The sequence below is a fragment of the Ciconia boyciana genome, chromosome 14, assembly GCF_034638445.1.
Source record: "Ciconia boyciana chromosome 14, ASM3463844v1, whole genome shotgun sequence".
Taxonomy (NCBI): Eukaryota; Metazoa; Chordata; class Aves; order Ciconiiformes; family Ciconiidae; genus Ciconia; species Ciconia boyciana.
The window spans coordinates 8,817,337-8,836,326 of NC_132947.1; the positions used below are offsets into that span (position 1 = coordinate 8,817,337).

The following is an 18,990-nucleotide window of genomic DNA, read 5'->3' on the forward strand; positions in this document are numbered from 1 at the left end:
GTAGTAATGTTGACACAGAGTTCATAGTGGTAGCTTCAGTTACTGCTTCTCCCCACCCCAAAACCCTAATGTTCAAAGAAATAATATACCTTGGTCTTATTTTAAAGAGTTTAGGGCCAAAGATGTGAAGTCTACAAATCAAAGGCTTGTGTCCTTTTACTTACAGAGAAAATGAAATCAATGGGGTTGTTTGACACACTGGTATAGCAGAGGACACTTTTGTTTCTGATCACTGGGATAGATTACAAACCATTGCAAATCTCCTTTTTTCTTCTTGGGTTTATCATGCACTTTATCAGATGTTATAGACTCACTGGGGTTGCTCAAATGGGGCAGTTATTTTCTTAACCTGCTATCTTACATTGCCATCTCTGCAATGCTGTGCATAAATCATCTTACTTGAGATGCAGTTCATGGTTTACAATGTGATACTTCTTTCCAGTGTGGTAACATGGCTCGGGAAGGCCTGAGGGTTCTTGTCGTAGCCAAGAAGTCTCTGACGGAAGAGCAGTATCAAGACTTCGAAGTAAGTTTTTATTTTGTTTTTTTTCCTTTGTTTTTAAACAAACAATCACTGAAGTGATTCTCACAGACCTCTTGTGATAATGCCGCCTCTCATCTCCCTACTCCTTCTGCTAGAGTTGCCATTCCTCAATTTCTTGCTGTTCTTTTAATCAAAGTGGCTTTTTAAGTGATATGTATGAAATTGGATCCCAGCCAGGACCCTCCAAAACAGTTCCTGAATCCTGCCTTACAATCTTTTGTGGTTATAAATCCTGCAAATATTCATCATTTGTTAGACGAGTTGTGTTTGTGTGGGGAAATGTGTTGGCTTTTAATTTTCATTGTTGCATTCTGACATCCAGGGAAACTACAAACAATCAGAATATAACCCAGCCAGGCTTCATGGAAACACAGGCTTTATGCGTGGGGTTTGTTAGATGGGTCTCTACACACAGCACTAATTTGCTTACCCCAGGCAGGCAAAACATGAAGGAGAACTGTTTGGTTAAATGCAGAGGTGAGACGGTGGAAGCGTTTAGGATGCTCTCTTGCCCTCGTTTGTTCGTCGCAGAAGCCGTGGTTAGACCTGTGGTGTGAGGGAGTCGCTTCCAGGCTTTCTGCAGGTGTCACTGCAGCAGCTGCTGCGCGCTGGTGTGCGCAAGGGCGCGCTGCGCACCATGCTGCCTGGCTGGCACAGGGCAGGAACAAAATGACAAAAACTTCCTGAAATATTTTCCGCCTTATTCTGTAACACACGCCTCGTGTTCACCAGCCGTTACAGGTGGCATCCCTGAATGACAGTTAACGGAGGGAGGTTAACTGGTTAGCCCTTGTGCTGGTTAACCCTTTATTCCACAAAAATGCAGGCTGGCTGTGTGAGTGACTGTGGCCGTGTCTGCTCTGTCCTCAGGCACGCTACGTCCAGGCGAAGCTAAGTGTGCATGACCGCTCCCTGAAGGTAGCCACAGTCATTGAGAGCCTGGAAATGGAGATGGAGCTGCTGTGTCTCACCGGTGTGGAGGATCAGCTGCAGACGGACGTCAGACCCACTCTGGAGACACTGAGAAATGCTGGCATTAAGGTCTGCCAAACCTAATGCTACCTAGCAGGAACACCTAGACCCTCTGGAGTGTGTGGTACTGTCCTACAGATGGTAAATTAAGACAGTTTGGGGGCCCTGTCAAGGTAAACGTTTCACCAGGTGCCCTTTGCGACTGGGAACAGTGGGGCTGGCCGAGGCATTTTAAACGTCACTTTGGGAACAGAACATGCTGGAAGTAGTAAATGTTAACAAAACGCCTGAAAGCATGTCACCTTTTGTGCTTTTCTTCCCTAACATGCTCTGGCTCCTTCTGCAGAGGAACCGCGTGTGTAGGCAGGAGGGTAGCGACAGGAGACTTTGGGGCAATTGTTTCTTTCAGATGGTTGCATGAAACAAGACCGGTTTGGATGTTTGGTCCCTGGGGCACAAACTCCCGTGCTGGGGTTGACGCACTGGGCTGTGAATATACATGTTTTCAGTAGCCACTAGAGGGGGTCTGAGCCAAGAGAATCAGGGACTGGACATTTTTTTTTCCAGCTTTCCGGGCTCCGGCATCTGAGACTCAGACACTTATGGCCTGAGCTGTGCTCAGTGGTGAGGGAAGCGGTGTGGTGCCTTAGTTTCTCTCTCTGAAAACTTGTCAGTCAGATCCTGGACTTGCAAAAGGAAAAAAAAATACTGGACTAAACATTCAGATTTGGGCAAGAAAAGTAGGTTAAAAGTTCTGGTTGTGGTTTCTCTGCTTTAAGTAACAAAGTGAGCAAAAATCTTGAGCCATGCTGTGAATCCAAAGCAGGGCTGTGTGTTTGGGATTTAGGTAGGAAGTGGAATTCAAGGCTTGGAAGAGGCTTCCAAAAGTTCTTTCTGTTTGGATCCGTCCTTGTAAACAGCAGGGACTTCAGCAGAGAAGTGAGATGAGCAGAATCAGACAAAGCTCCTTAGCAGCATTATGGCTTTCTCCCCCTGCGACGTAGCCCAGGCCAGTTATTCCAAAGCAGTTTCATTTTTTCTTTTCACCTTGGCTGGAGTCAGTGTCAGGGTGTGGAGCGTGTCATCGCGCAGCGAGTGCAGCACTTCTGAGCACTCCTTGCAATGGTATGTTCGTTAGGGTATTGCATGCAAGAAGTAAATCAAGAGTGAAGGCAGTCTGGTAATTCGTTACAGGGACCATCTTGTTAAAATCAAATCATTTTCCAACCTCAGATTATTAAACAAATAAGTGTGTCTTTGTGTGTTTTTTGGGTTTTGTTTGGTGGTGGGTTGTTTTGTGTTTTTCTTTTTTTGAAGTTCTGTTAAATATTCCTGGGCGGTGTCTTGAAAGAATAAAAACACCAGTGGAAAAAACAAAACAAACTCTGATATATTTACACTGTTGAGGGAATTCCCTGCCAGATTATAACAGGGTATTGCTGCTGAGTATTGCTGCTCACATTGCTTTCTAATGCCCCCCCTCACCAGCACAAAATAAAAGGAGCAGTGTATATTTAAAAAAAAAAAAATCTAAAAAAAAAAAAACCCCAACCAACTTAGCCTGTTCCAGACGCACACATCAGCAGTGAGCTAACCCCAGTTGCATCATCCACATTTCAGGCAGGGCCATGAGGGATCTTTCTGCAGCAAGGCCCGCTTATTTCAGCATACGAGAAATAGCTGGGGTGGGACACATTAACACACGCATACACATTCTTTAGCTTGCATTTTGTGGGTTTATCAGCAGAATCTTGAAATATTGCAGGTGGGAAAAAGGTTATACATGGTTTGTAACTTCTTTTGCGTTTCAGCCTCTTTAAAAGTTTTGCTTTCTTTCATCTGTAAGAATTTTCTTGTATGTTTTAAAATAGAGCTTTTTTAGAAAAATAATTTATATATATATTCTAACAGTCCTTTTATATGCCTGAACTGGCAGGTGGTACTTCTAGATGTCCTGCAGACGTGGTTGTTAAATTTTGTATTTAATACATTAAATATTTGGATTTTAGGTGTGGATGCTGACAGGGGATAAGTTAGAGACAGCCACGTGTACAGCCAAGAACGCACATTTGGTGACACGGACACAGGACATCCATATATTCAGACTAGTGAGTAACACCCACCTTCCCCTCTCTCAAGGCTTGTTCGGGATCCCAAATTCTGGAGCAGGAGGGGTGCTGAGATTGCAACTGTTTTCCAGCAGTAAACCCAGAATATTTTTATTCTTTTGACCCAGCTTTCTATCCCCTGAGCTTTTGTTTATCTGACTGTGTGCTCTGAATAACTCAGCATGCTGCCTGTCCGTATTACTTTTGCTCCCTATGAGACTTGCTTGCTTGTTTTTTCACCCCAATGAAGCAAACCGTTCCTCAGTTGCCATCTTTTTCCCCAGGTGACTAACCGTGGAGAAGCCCATCTAGAGCTGAACGCCTTCCGCCGGAAACACGACTGCGCTCTTGTTATTTCTGGTGACTCGCTGGAGGTAGGCTCCAAACGCCTCAGGCTGTTCAGGAACAGCCCCAAAACACTGTGGCTGAATGAGGATTTTTTGTTTGCTTGTTTGGGGTGTTTTTTGAAATAAACTTTCATAGCGCAAACCTGGGTGATGCTTCTGATCTCTGTAAATTAGGTGTGTCTGAAGTACTATGAGTACGAGTTCATGGAGCTGGCTTGCCAGTGCCCTGCTGTCGTGTGCTGCAGATGCGCTCCGACGCAGAAAGCCCAGATCGTGCGGTTGCTCCAGGAAAGGACCGGCAAACTCACCTGTGCAGTAGGTAAGGGACTAGCTAGGGAGGAATGACCATGTAGGATGGCGTCTTTGTTTTTTTTCTTTTTTTGAGTGAATGGTCCCATGTCATCTCATAACACCTGGAAGTGCTGAGTTAGGGAATAGTGTTTTTGTGGGATGATTGATAAGATGAAATTTTACATATGGAAACTTCAATGACAAACTACTAATAAATATTTGGGGTGGTATCTTTGCAAAACGGACCTTGAACACGGATCAGATAAAGTGCCATTGTTAACCTGTGAGCTTTATTTCAGTATTATAGGTATAATGGTACACCTACAAATCAGATAAAGTGATCAGTGGCCTTGAATTCCTGTCTGTCTATAAAAAAAACTTCTTAAAGAATATAAATTCCCAACTTCTGTTTAAAATCCTGCTTTATTAGTAGGATTCAGTGTTTCTTCTAGTATTACAGTCTTGTGCAGATGCCTTTGATGGGGTTGCAAGTTGCCTCTGTTGCTTGACTAGCAATGTCCTTTGTGTGTGCTCTGACCTGCAGGTGATGGAGGGAATGATGTTAGCATGATTCAGGAGGCTGACTGTGGTGTTGGAGTTGAAGGAAAGGTGAGATTACCTCATGTTTAATAAGATTTCCTATAGCAATTCAGAAGCTAGTTTGCAACTAACTCTTAAATGAATCCTCAGAAATTTGTGCAAGACAGTGAGAAGCTTCCACAAGAATAATCATCAGACCATTATGAAAAATAATTTGGCTGGAAAGGAGACTACTGTTTAACAGAGGTCGTTTATTATTTGGTTCTTGGCAGATTCCCTAAATTTGGACCATTGTGGTTAGTTTGGGGGTTTTTAATCACGCATAGGTACTCCAAATGCTGGAGTTGTAATTACTCTGATAACGTACACCCTATGTGTACAATTAAAACCTGATTATATTAGTTTAGAAAGCAAACTCTGAGTTAGAGCTCTGTGTCCTGCATATGGAGCTGCTTGGAGTGACAAGACTGGATTTGGCGGCAGTGGAAAGACTCTGCTTGCAGTGAGCCAAAACATTAAAATTGAGTGAACTTTTGAGACTGAAAATTTGTGTTCAAAACTGACTTGATACGAGTGTCACGTTAACATGCATGTTGTGAATCATAATCCAGAGGGCTGCTTAGAATTGGAGGCCAGGGTTCAAATGGGAATTCTCCTCATATTTTTGCTCTTTGCTTAAAAGCCACGGTGGAAGGCAGAAGTACTGAGGTAATATTCTCCCCCACCTAATGTATTGCAAATTTTCTTGGAAATTCTGTCAGTGGTAACTAAATAATAATACGATATTTCTTTGTTTCCAATAATGAAATGCTCTCACTATGCTTTTACTTGCTGTTGTACACAGGAAGGAAAACAGGCATCACTTGCAGCTGATTTCTCTATCACTCAGTTTAAACATCTGGGTCGTTTACTAATGGTGCATGGAAGGAACAGTTACAAACGGTCTGCAGCTCTCAGTCAGTTTGTAATCCACAGAAGCTTGTGCATCAGTACAATGCAGGTAAATGGACTGCTATGAGGGCTTTTCCAATGGAGAGGTGAAAAAGCAAGAATAAAAAGTAAGGGTTCTGTGTTTCATTTTGGATGCAATTATTTCTTCTCCTGAAAAGTTTCATGGGTTGGAACTTGAGGTTGTTACTTGGGTATGAAAACACATAAGAAAGTTCCTGGTATCGGACAAACATCAGCAACTTCTCCAAAACTGGACAAACAATATTCTACCTTAGAAAACACTGCTGGGATGCAGCACGTCTTTGCTGTCTTTTAGTAATGCTAGGAAATACTGAAAATCTGAAGCAGGGCACTGCTCTTGAGGAAGGTCTCTGCTGAGTAAGTGCACTTCTTTTCAGGTGTGTTTTAGGTGAGGCCTTCAAATAGTGAGACCAAAGTTAAGCAACTGAGGAGGACCTGGCTGAGACCCTGATGAGGTTACGGAAAGCTCGGTCGGGTGTGCTGTGGAGTGTTCGCCCCTGATGAGGTTACTGAAAGCTCGGTCGGGTGTGCTGTGGAGTGTTCGCAGGAGCTCTGCTGCGAAGGCTGCTGAAGCACGTATTAACCTTTCCAAGTGCTCGGCAGCTTGCTGCAGCGACGTGGAGGCGGTCTGTTCCTCTCCATTTCAAAGGGAACTTTAGAAACAGATTTGGTATTCACAAAATTTACATTGTTCATATGTGCTGAGCCTCAGCGTAACAAAAATGCAATTGCCAGTTGGTAGGGGGAGTTGAAAGAGACTTTAAGAGTTTATGAGCCAAATTCCATTCTTAGCTGTGGTGACTTGAGTGAAAGTTACAGTTAAGGACAGAGGTTACTCTTTGGGAGTTGCATTTCCACGCCATAGTGTACTGATACATTCCTTAAAAATACTAAGTTTTTTTTAACTGAAATACTTGATATTTTTCAGAAGGCTGGTTCCGCGCTCTCCCCTTTTTAGAATAAACATGTTGGAGAGGGATGCATAGAGACAACAGGTTCAAACTCAGGGGACAATCTAGCTTACTGTGCAGCTAAAACCAAGAACAGAGAACAAACCCATGACTTGTGACAAAAAAAAAAAAAAAAAAAATTAATCTTGAACTCTTTGGAGTTTGTACTAGTGAGTGTTAACTCTACGTTGTGAAGGCATCATCATCCAGGCATGAATGAGTACTCACCTGTCCTTCACAACATCTGAACAGCTTTGATCAAACCAGTGGGCTTTGGAGGAAACTCTTTATGTTCTTTTCTGTGGAACTACATTGCAAAAAGGTTTCCAAGTCCAGCTTTCCAGTGTTTGCTATTAAACATAGCTTTCATCCAAGGTTTGCGTAGGAATAAAAAGGGTTGATATTACATTCTTCTGTCTTCATTTCAGGAATTTGGAGAACCCACTGCAAGTATGTTCCAGTTTGAACAGAGTATATTTTTAAGCTGCTACTTTTACTGCAGTACCTAACGCCTGAAAAGCTTATTTCTTTTCTTTTCTAGGCTGTTTTCTCATCAGTATTTTACTTTGCTTCAGTTCCTCTCTACCAAGGCTTTCTCATCATTGGGTAAAAGCTCCCTTTTTACTAATAGTGTGGAAAACCTGTGCATAACGAATAGATTTGGGCTAATTAACATGCAAGGCATGCACATCTCCACTCTGCATGTTTCACAACACTGCTTCAGAAGATGGATGTGATCCTTGTCCCCTTTCTGCTCCTCTTCGCTGAGCAAAGCTACTGAGGCAGCACAAGCGCTTCTAGAAGCCTTTCCAAAAGGACAGTTTGTCACATTCCGAACATGAGAAGCAAGCCATCCTCCAGGAAGCACTCCTTTGATCCTAAAAAGCAGAGGGGTGGTCATTATGCTCTGGTGCCTGCGCAGCAGTGAGAGCCAGTGCCCAGCTCCTGGCAGTGTCAGAAAGGGGGGACAACCCACCCTCTTTAACAGGAGGAATCAATTCCTGTCTAAAATATACCAGCATTCCACTTGTAATCCCATGACTTTATAGACTTTCGAGTACGTAATTAAAAAACAAACAGTAAATTCATCTCCATTGCCTTCTGATGCAAACAGGATCAAGCCTGAACTGTAGAGCAAACTTTGGGGTGGGGACAGGTCTGTCCTTGGCTCCCATTAATAACCCTGTAACACCAGTTGCAATACTTGAACCAGTCATCTGTGTCTGAGTGTTTCTAATCAAAAGCCATTTAAAAAACAAATCCTGCAGGTTTTTCCTACCTGCGAAACTCTGGCGTGTTCCATTTGCAAGTTTTTATAATATGTATGTCATTTGGCCCTTCAAGAATACTGTATTTCCTTTCTGAAGACTAGCATTTCTGTTTGCTTATCTACACCTTAGATAATTTACTGGTCTTCTACCTTATTCCCAGGTACTCCACAATTTACACGATGTTTCCAGTGTTTTCTCTAGTCCTGGACAAGGATGTTAAATCTGAAGTTGCAATGTTGTACCCAGAGCTCTACAAAGATCTTCTTAAGGTGTGGGAGACTCTTGTTTGTCTGTTTTGGTTTAAGGCAAGATCCCTGTCTTGATTTGAAACTGTCTAAATGTGTAAAGTCAAATATATTATCAGTAGATACAGAACTTTATCATGCGTTTTCAAGCAAAATTGTTTTAAAGGCAAATTTGAATTAACAGATACAACCAGATTTCCTGGCAGTGTGTTATTGAATGCTACATGAAATGCAATTTATTAAAAACGGCTGGGGAAATAGAAGTTCCATTCTGTGGGAAATTCTAAGGATTTAATATTACCGATTTGTTCCAAAATAAAGGGGAAAGAGAAATTATCGGGGATTTGGCGCTATCCTGAAGCCAGAAAAAGGGATGGGGGGGAAGGGATGTGCTCATTTGATGGAGGGAGGAGGTTATCACATAGTTTCGTGAATAGAAATTTGCCTTGAGGATGATCTAAAGGGACCTAAATGTTTGGTAGCTATGCCATTTTTTTAGCTTTAGCATGAAAGTCAGGTCCTTCTCCTTAGACAAAGAAAACTTTATTTGATATTTACCATAGAAATAGCAGGAAGGTAAATCTTGTCTTAGGTTCTCCCCCCCCCCCCCCGCCGGAAAATTTTTTTAGTAACTGGGGTATGCAGATTGGGAACATCTTTCTTAATTGAAGGAAAGGGTGGACTGAGTCTTCAACAGATCCTTTCCCTCAAGGATTTCTGTTAAACAGATACTCTCAGAAGCAAAGCCTGTTTTTCCAACAGCCTGAATAAGTCTCCATCTGGTTTCACTTGTATGTTGTCTCTTATGTCATAAACCACTAATTCTCCAACCATCCTTAGGCCTGGTCTAAACATAGGGGTTTTTTGTACTGGTATAGCTGTGTTGGCTGGAGATGCTTTTTTTTTTTTTTAAAACCTATCTGCCTTCAATATGATGGTGATTTGTGTGTGTGTGTCTAGAAATATATTAATGTATTCATATATGTGTGTATACACACATCTTATATTTCATGGTACAATGACTAAACTCGTGAGACATCTTTGCATTGAATTAATCCTGTGTGCAGTAAGGAAGAGGTTGTACTGTACTGTGCAAGCAGTGAGCTTCCACAGTCCCAGGCCTCCTTTGTGCATCATGAAAAATGAGAATAAAGAGACAGTACCTCCGGGTTGGTTGATTTGTTTTGTTTTCTTTCCAAAACACCTTCAAATTCTCTTTTATTAATTGCTGGGTTGATCTGTAAGTGAATGTTCATAAAAGAAAACCCAATGGAGCTTTGTCTTTTTTTTTCTTCCCCCATCTAGGGACGACCGTTATCATACAAAACATTTTTAATATGGGTCTTAATAAGCATCTATCAAGGTAAGAAATCAACTTCTGCTTGTGCCTTTCGATGTTTTAATGAGTACGGAATATAAAATTTTTTGTATTGTGGGAAGTTAAGTAAGGCATGAAGTGAATTTAGCATCCTTGGGATAATGAATAAATATTTTTTTTTTGTCTCAGAAAATGTTGGCAGCATTACCAAAGGAAGAAATTATCTAAAACTAAATATTGGCAGCAACTGGTCAACCCTGTTGTAGGCAGCGATGTAGAAGTTCAAAGCGTTGTACCTCTTCCCATTGGGACCATCCTTTGTAATTTTGTGCAAGTTCCTTTCAGTGTTTTAATTGCTCCATCTGTAAAGTAGAGTGTGTGACTCTTCCCTTCTTTTAAAAAAGGCTTTCAAACCTATGGCTTATACAGGTTATTAAGTCAGCATGCAAAATACAGAATCTGTAGCTTTGTGTATTTTATCTAAACCCTGTCTGTTAGAAGTGGCAATAGTTCTGGTTACTTCATAGCCATCTGTAATGAAGGACTAGAGTAGAGCTCAGGTTCTTAATAATATCCCATACACTCTAATTAGGCTGCTAAAACAGTGAAGCAAATGCCTTAATTACAATGCATCTGTTTTCCAAAAGTGGATGTAGTAATTGGGGTATATGTCTAAGAAGGTTTTTTCTTTCAGTTTGTCTTTTTTTATCAGGTAACTTCAAACTCAAATGCTTTCTGTAGGTGTTAATCAGGGAATCATGGAAAACATGTAAATAGTGTGGAGCTATAAAGCTAAAATGGCAATATGATTCTGTGACAGAATTTCTTGTTTTCCAAAACTCCTTTGTCAACAAGAGTCAAAATACATGTGCCAAAATAAGCAGCTAATTCTTACTGATTTAATTGATATTACCATCCTCAGGAGGGAGTGAAACCAAGATTCTAAAAGCTCTCTTGGCATTATCTTCTGAAATCTAATACGGTAGAACCCTACAACAGGGATAATGGTCTTCTGATGCTGTACCAATATGATGGCAAAGCCAAGGCATTTATAGAAAACTCACAAGTGGTGGAAAGCTAAAGCCAGAGGGTGATGCATTAAGGGAAAGATTTCTTCTTGAGCTAAGACCACTATCTGGTTACAATATTTGGTTAAAGTGACTTCACTTCTGATGTGCTAAATAACTAGAAAACAGCAGGCCAAACAATTGGGCTAGTTGCTAGCAGAGATGAGCCTGACCGAAAACTTGAGCAGTCCTACATTTTGGAAAGTTCACAGCTGGATTTGAACTTTGTGGCTCAAGCTCTAGTCACTTGCAGGTTTTCCCTTCCGAAACTAGCCTAATGTGATGGATGTTGGTGCGGATTACTCATGCTGCTAACATGAGTTATTTGTGCAGGTGGCTGCGCGGGGCGTTGTGAGCATTCCCTGGCTAGCCAGAATAGGAGCACGAAACAATGCATCATTAACATTGCTTTAATGTGTACTCCCTTTTAGGGGGAAGTGTAAAGGGGAGAGATCCTGGCCCAAGTAGTGCCAAGAGAGGCTAACTTGTATCCACTGAACTTTTCAACACCTTGCTTCCATCTGGGCACTGAGGCAATGCAGTAGGTTTTAGAAGTGTTTGATATCTTTTAGCTTCTGAGTAGTGACCAACTGCTTTTCTGGGAGGATAGAGTTTCATGATGTTAGAAATCTCCAGTTGCCAAAATAGCGTGTGTTAATTTCCTATCTCCATGTGTCTATGAATATGATAGACTGTTATAAAAGTCTGGGCACCTCTGCTGTAACTTTTCCCTGTCTTCTCATCAGTTTTGTCTCCTAAATAGTAACTATTCATTGTCATTACATTGATCAGGTTTCATGAAAAACAGTCGCAAGACATGACTATGTTTCAGCGTTTCAGAGACCTAGCAGTGGGTTTTAGAGCTTAGACTGGTGTTTGAATAAAATACCCAAATGTTCCATTCCCTTGCAGGTAGCATCATCATGTATGGAGCGCTCCTCCTCTTTGAATCTGAATTTGTCCACATTGTCGCCATTTCCTTCACATCCTTGATCCTCACCGAGTTACTGATGGTGGCATTGACGATCCAGACATGGCACTGGCTCATGATAGTGGCTGAGCTGCTTAGTCTCTCCTGCTACATAGCTTCTCTGGTCTTCTTACATGAGTTTATTGGTAAGGTTAAATGCCTTTTCTCCAATCAGTTGGTTTATGACCTGAATAGTAACAGGACTGTAAGGACATGAATTGAGTTTAAAGGCTGTTGATGAAGCCAACGTAATTACAATGTCAGTGGTTCTGGCCAGCATAAGCTCTATTTGATTTGAAGGCACCTGAAAGACATTTTATGGTTCCTTCTCATAGCAAAATGCTAGAGAAGATAAAGGTGGTCAGTAAACTGTGCTGCTCAGTGAATCTCATCCTTACTTTCAAAGGTCTACCATGCATCAGCTGTCATGTAATAGTGGTCTTTATTTCCATATGAGAATTGAACTTGAGACTAAAAATTTGAGCCTCTGTTGTTGGGTTGAAAGATTTCATCTTTTAACTGGGTGAAGTAGCTGCCTCCTAAAACTTACCGTATTTTATCTGCTTCATTAGGGCATTGGGGCCCTTCTCTTGTGGGTTTGGGGGTTTTTTTGGTTGGCGTTTTTGTCATTTTGGGGGTTTTTTGGTTTTGTTTTTTTTTCCCTGGAACAGAGCTAATCCTTTTCCCTGCCTAAAGGAAAAAGGGTGAGGAATTCCAGATTCCCCCAGTAGCTGTGTAGTTGCAAATATCAGATCTGTAGGGTTTGTTCCAGTGTTCATTCAGGGGCCACAAGATGTCACTACTTCTTCCATAAAGCTCTTTGCTAACTCTGAAAACAATGAGGATAACTTCCCAATGGGCTAGATCTGTACCTCTTGCATATGGGTCCACCAGCTCCATTTTGAACGATGCTTCAACTACTTTTGCAATGATTCTGAGGCACTATAACTGAGTCGAGAGATGCGTTTGCTGGACTACCAGCAAAGTAGCAGAGGGCAACTTCTAGAGTCAGAAGACAAGTAGTCCATTTAAAGGAAGCTTAGTATTGCCAGGAGACGGATAGCCCAGTTTCAGATGGGGTATGTACGGGCACTTGCCTGTGAGGAGTTACATGCCTTAGTGAAAAGTGTTGTGCAGAAAGCTGTATCTTTTGTGGAAGAGGGCTCTGAGCAACCTGATCTAGTTAAAGATGTCCCTGCTCTTGCAGGGGGGTTGGACTAGATGACCTGTAAAGGTCCCCTCCAGTCCAAAGCATTCTATGAGAAGGGCAGAAGAGTGAGGAACCAGGGATCGTATGAGCTTTGAACTTGCATGTGGAGAAGGTGAGGCTGTTTAAGAAGAGTTGGTAGATTGAATTGCTTTTCTGCACCTCTTCCCAGAGTGTACTTACAGTCTTCATTGACTCTGTGCTCTTTTCTTTTTACAGATGTTTACTTCATTGCAACTTTGTCGTTCTTGTGGAAAGTCACCGTCATCACTCTGGTGAGCTGCCTTCCCCTCTACGTCCTGAAGTACCTGAGACGAAGATTTTCTCCCCCAAGCTATTCGAAGCTGACATCCTAGGGCTGCTTTCCTTGCACACCAGAGACAAATATTGCACATAGCTGAGAGACAAAATCATGTAGTTGTTACTATAACAAATACGTCTGATATTTGTATAAGGATCATGTGGTAATCACTATTACATGCTGCTTCATTGAAAAAAGACTTAGCAACTACCATGAACAGAAACCTAACGATAAAATGAAAATTTTTTTGAGGGTAGAGGCACTTGTTAGTTCATCCAGTTCTTGTCACTTTTGTTCAACTTAACTGGGGTCAAATGCATGTAACTGTGATGACGATGGGTTTCTCGTGCATGGTTAAAAGTATCTGAAAGCTGCTAACTGACCTTGGAATTTACATTTGACAAATTTAAGTTACTTTTTTAAGTATCTGTGCTGTTCCTTGCATTGTGTTATGTTGTTTTATATTATTTATCTTTTTGATTCAAGTAGTTACATTCTTCTTACATCTTGGAAATCCCTTAATGTAGGTGATGCACTATACTGCTGACAGCTGATTCCTGATTTATGGCATGCTGTTCCCATAATGGGGCTCCAGCATGTCGGATCTACACACACTTGAGAATCTGAGCGTGTTTGAGACTTTCCTTCAGTTGAAATGTGGTCACCCTAGTGATTTTGGAGGTATCCAGCCATTGATAAATACGGAGAAATGTAGTCCAAAATGAAGAAATTCAGTTTTGTTTAGCTTTTATGCTTCCTGTTAAAAGGAGCTGGTGACATAATAGCTTTACTCTGTATTTATTTGTATAAAAGAAAATTATCTAAACTAAAGCAAATCCTCTTTGGAAAGAAACTTGCAGTTGATCAGACTTGAAACGTGTCGACAACGTGAGAAGAGACTCGTACTGTTCTGCAGACAATGTGGCAGACGTGTCTTGAATCCTTGGAGACTAAAAGGAAAGGTCACAGAGCTGCTACTCCTCACAGCTACACGAAATCTGTTTCCTGTTAGGGTGAAACTGCGAAGATGAGCTGCAAATAAGCTGAGGCACTCCTAGGTGGATGTTGTTTGTGACACGCTCCCTGCAGAGAGACAGTTTTTGAGAACCTTGCACTTGCCTTGCTCCAAAAACCAAACTTGAATCACAGAGGCAGGAGTGGGGTTCATATGAAGGCATTAGGCTCGTGTGCAGAGCAAATTTACTTACTGATTTTTAATTTTCAAAAATAAAACTCCATATGAGTTCTGTTTTTATAATAAGCATTGGCCCACGCTATAATACCGTGAGGAGAGCAACACATACTGAGGCTGCTCAGAAGAAAGATAGAGAGTTACGGGAACCTTTTACCATTGGGTTCATGCATCAAATGTGGACGAGCTTTTAGTGGAAGCCATCCTCATCTAATGACTGTTTAGTCTGTGCTAAATTAGTTGCTTGCTGTCTCATTCTCACATCATAAAAACCACCGTCGGAGCTGGCACTGCTTGACGCCATTGTTGGTTGGCTGCGCGGAGGGACCAGGAATGGCAGAGCCCAGAGCCTGAGCTCCCTTCTTCTCTCTCAAGGCAGCCCTTCCAGGTCAGGACAACCACACTGGTGTGAGGAGCAGAAGCTCCCCGGTCGTCTCTGTGCCATGCTGAACCTCTTTAATGGACTGCCAGCTTCTGTTGCCATTGCTACAGGCGTTCCACTGTCGCAAGCAGCACAATGCTGCATTAAAAGGTCTGGTGTGAAAATCGGTGGAAAATGGGAGTGTTGTTTTAAAAGAGTTGGAGTCTGTGTTGACCCATAGTGGTACATCTTGAATTTTCAGATCTAAGATAGCTGTGGCTTGTGTGGTCGATGTGTGGTAATTGCTCAGGGGAATGTTTTGCACAACCTGACCTGCCTTCCTTGCTCTCAGTTCCCGTGAGTAAATATCAAAGAGGAGGGGAAGCAAGTTCCAGAAGATTTAAAGAAAAATTGGATGCGCTTCATAATGCGCGTGGCTGGGAGTGAGTGGAAGGTGCAAGTCCATATGATACTGTTGTTACTTCATGTGGGGGAAACCCTCTTGATTTAGAAAATTATATTTCAGAATCCTTCAGGAATAAGAACAGCAAATGCTCTTTAATCTAACACACCGTCTTCTTTTGTGCCAGCCTTCTGATTACAGTCTTGTTTGAAGTCCTGATACGTAGCAACCAACTTTACAAACATCCTACTGCCTAAGGAAAGATTATTCTTAGTACTCATCTTTTCGTAATATTTTGAAAATTTGCCTTTCTTTCCTTCTCTTCTAAATTTTTTTCCTAAAAATAATAGTAATGTATATTTCTGCCCATTTGACACACATGTTCATGTTGGGAGAGGCCCTAGAAGTCCAACACTTCTCAGTGATTTGCCTCGCGGAGGAAAAGCAGTGTCTGAACAGCCCCTTTGTGGGGGAGTTGGGCTAACTGCCTTTTGTGAATTATGCCACCAAGAAGATACCTAATGTTGTCTTTATCGTGACGTGCTACAGCTCCTGGATAGTGTCAGCCATGCAGGTGTTCTGGAGTCCCCAGTCAGCATTTGATTTAAGTAGATTTAAATAAAAGAATCAAGAATTTATTTTGGCAGCTTCTTGTGACTGGGAAGTCAAGTCCCTCTCGTCCGTTGGCAAACACATCGCGGTACACATCTTTGTAAAGCCCTGTCCCCATCTAGTCTGTATTAGTAGTTAAATGTCCTGCAAGAATAACAGTGCCATGCTACTGTATGTAAATATTTGAGACGTATATATGGTAGAATTCACTGTTTCCTGAAGTCAATACAGTTTACACTGAGTGGACCATATTTGCAAAATATTAGCTTTCACCAAGAAAGGGAATGAATTGTGATTTCGGTTATATTTATTGAATCATAACTTTAATGAGGAACGCAGATTTAGTGGAATTCATAGTAATCTGTAGCTGTGTTTTGGGGTGCGAATTATATTCCTTTGCAGCTAGTTTTCTTGCACAAGGTTGTAAATCCAGGAAGTAATTTCTGTCTGGGTATACACTGCATTTTTTTTAAAGCAATCAGAAAACTAAAACTGCCAACTAACAAACAGCAGGAAAGAGGAATGATTGTTGTATTTTTCAAGTTTAGCACTTTATGTCTGCAATCTATTTCTCTTAAGTTATTTAAAAAATGTTTTTAAAAGCAAAGTTTAATACATATGTTCATACTTACTGTACATTTGAATAAATGGATTCTCTGCTGGAAATTTAATTAATCTTTTCCCTCTAGTATGCTCATAATTTGTGCTTATTGGGAGTGAAGCATTGTTTTCTTCTTCTATGTAGTATCTTGTTTGTAGCCTTGCTTAGTGTTCTTCCTATTCTTTTTTTTTGTTCTGGTTTATGTATTGTAGCAGTTCATATAACTTGCGTGCTTTGGGACTGTGCTTCAAGTGATGTTGTAGGGTAGCGGTGTGTGTCTCAGTGTGCTCTTGCTTCCCATGGCTGCTTTAGGGAAGCCAAATCTCTGTGCTGCGCTGCTGCGGTGGTTAACGTGGAGGTTTCGTGACATGCACTGTTCTCTTCTTGCATCTCTGCAGTAATTCCAGGTGTGTCACAACCCTCTCCATTTTTTTTCTTTTGTTTCTGTATTTGGTTCCTCCATAGAGCTTGTCCTGTTTATCTTTGCAAACATTTGTTTTGCTCAGCTCACAGTGCAATTGAAACGCAACATTCTTTATTCAACAGCAGCAGCTTAAATCTGCGCAGGATCTTATCAGAACCGGGCTGGGGAGTGATGAGTGACATCCCTGGTGTCCCCTTGGTGTTGAGAACTACGTGCTGAGAGCTACAGCTGTGGCTGGACCAAACTGAGCAGCACCAAAGGCGTTGTTTTTTTGTGGTCTACTGAACTATCACAATTAAACGCTGTGACAACCTCTCTTGTCCTCTGCAACTGCTGAGGAAAATTTTGCTATAGCTGAGCTGAGTTTGCCAGGGAGCCCCAGAGAGTTAGATGTGTGAATCCCTGAAGCTTGTCTTTGGGCTTTAGCTTTTGAAGAAAGCTGCTGCACCATCTGACGCATCATAAATCCTTGGTTTGCACAAGCCGTGCTCTAAACCAGGTATGTGAACTACTATTGCATGCAGCTCACCATCACAAGTTCTTTGCACACAACTGTTTGGATTGGGTTTAACTCATCTCCACAGTTGCTGGGGCCAGTCCAGTGCCCACTAAAATCTTCAACGTGAGCTGGATAGGCTCTTTTATTTTTTATTTATTATTAGTTATTTCATAGTTAGTAAACTCTTTGATTTGCATTAAATGCTGGGTTCTACAGCTTTGCCAATATGGTCCATTACTACTGCCTACTACAACTTGTGTACTTAAATGCCTTTGAGAACATTTTTAATTGTTAAAGAATAAATGTTAAGTTAATTTAATTTTTAATTGGGGAAACGGATTCTGGTGTCTAAATTATATTTACTGTGATGCTGATGTTTTGTACCTGTCATCTGGTTAAACAACATGTAAATACTCTTGATTCAAGAGAAATATGAATGCCAATTATTTATTGTTCTGTGGAGTTATATGTTGCAGATGTGTAAAATCTTAAAAGGGAATGTTGTAAACCAAGGTGGAAAAAAATAAATTTTATGCAACTTCTTTACTTCATCCATATACACCATGTATGATGCACCTGAGTTAGTCCTGGCGTGCTCAGTCCAAGACGTGTTTTCACAGAATTGTAAGTATATAGGTTAAGTTGCAGTGTGGCCCTTTAACTTGTCTACGTGGGAAATGCATAGCTGAGAAATGGTCAGTACTTTCTGCTGATCAGTGTAGACCTGCTTCATTAATTTCTTTGTTATAAACAGTTTTCTGACAGTCTTTAACAGGAAGCGGGGGGGGGTTGGGGGACAGTTGATTTTTTTTTTGTTTGGGTTTTGTTTTGGGGTTTTTTTTAAGTATACTGGTATAAGTATTAATGGTATAAGCTTTTGCTGCCCTTCACTTTATCAGTGATTTCTTGCAAGATTGCTTTCTGCAAGTGGTCATTGCAATGTGATGGTGTGGATTAGCTCCATGGAGCACAGAAGCTGCTGCTGGGCACGGGCAGGCTGCTGGCCCCGCGGCCGTCCTGCCACCACTGCGGCTCACCCGGCGAGAGGACCTGGCTGCTGTAACCGCCAGCTGGAACCTCAGCCCGGGCTGCCGCTTCCCTGCTGCCTTTTCTACAACCAGTTAGTCCCAGAGTACCCAACTGTCCCGAGGATTTTAAACAAGCCCTGGAATTTGTAAAGCCAGTTTCAGTTTCACGAGACTCAGCTCATTCAGGAACGTTCTGGTCAAACCGTCCTCGCAATTTTTGATGCAACCCCAATTAGGGAGAAGGTGGTCGTTCCTGCCAGTACCTGCTGGTGTGAATTAGGAGAAAGTCTTTCATTTGAAACATATATGCTGCTCTCAGAAAAGCAATGATGCAATAGCATTAGGAACAGCTATTTCTGGAATGTTCTCATCACTTGAACGTTAGATTAAGTAACTGGCTCGCACAACAGCCGGCCCACAGCTAGGGCTGGCTGCCCCGCTTCTGGGTCAGAAACGGGAGGGAGAGGCAGGAGTTTAACACTGAATATTCTATGCAGGGGAAACTTCAATAACATTGATTAGGAACACAGTACGACAGTTTTTTACCAAAAATGTAATAGAGCTGTAAACACTCTCAAAAAAAAAAAAAAAAAAAAAGACTTGGCTAAAGTAAATCTATAGGTTGGGAGACTTTCACTAAAGCAGTGATAAACTATCCCTCAGATCATTAAACATTTATTAAAGATTTTATTTTAGATTCTATAGGATGCAGATACTAGCATCTTAACCTTTTTCATGATTAACTTTTTTGTAAAAAAAGTTAATGC

General features: G+C 41.5%; 1 protein-coding gene across 3 annotated transcripts in view; it reads left to right on the plus strand.

The window, feature by feature from the left end:
- Positions 1 to 17,728, plus strand: part of ATP9A (ATPase phospholipid transporting 9A (putative)) — a 65,128-nt gene extending 47,400 nt beyond the window's left edge. Inside the window, exons 17-29 of one of the 3 annotated variants that reach the window (XR_012045092.1) lie at positions 443 to 526; positions 1,415 to 1,585; positions 3,526 to 3,624; positions 3,909 to 3,998; positions 4,146 to 4,290; positions 4,807 to 4,871; positions 5,647 to 5,802; positions 7,266 to 7,330; positions 8,156 to 8,264; positions 9,546 to 9,603; positions 11,538 to 11,741; positions 13,022 to 16,679; positions 16,819 to 17,728. Coding sequence is in view for 1 of the 3 variants with exons in the window: in XM_072878839.1 (XP_072734940.1) it covers positions 443 to 526; positions 1,415 to 1,585; positions 3,526 to 3,624; positions 3,909 to 3,998; positions 4,146 to 4,290; positions 4,807 to 4,871; positions 5,647 to 5,802; positions 7,266 to 7,330; positions 8,156 to 8,264; positions 9,546 to 9,603; positions 11,538 to 11,741; positions 13,022 to 13,158 (1,383 nt within the window). In the remaining 2 variants the exon portion in view is untranslated. Of the gene's footprint in view, positions 1 to 442; positions 527 to 1,414; positions 1,586 to 3,525; positions 3,625 to 3,908; positions 3,999 to 4,145; positions 4,291 to 4,806; positions 4,872 to 5,646; positions 5,803 to 7,152; positions 7,175 to 7,265; positions 7,331 to 8,155; positions 8,265 to 9,545; positions 9,607 to 11,537; positions 11,742 to 13,021 lie in introns of those variants that run through there. The other 2 variants (XM_072878839.1, XR_012045093.1) reach the window with 2 other exon arrangements.
- The last annotated feature ends 1,262 nt before the right edge of the window (positions 17,729 to 18,990 follow it).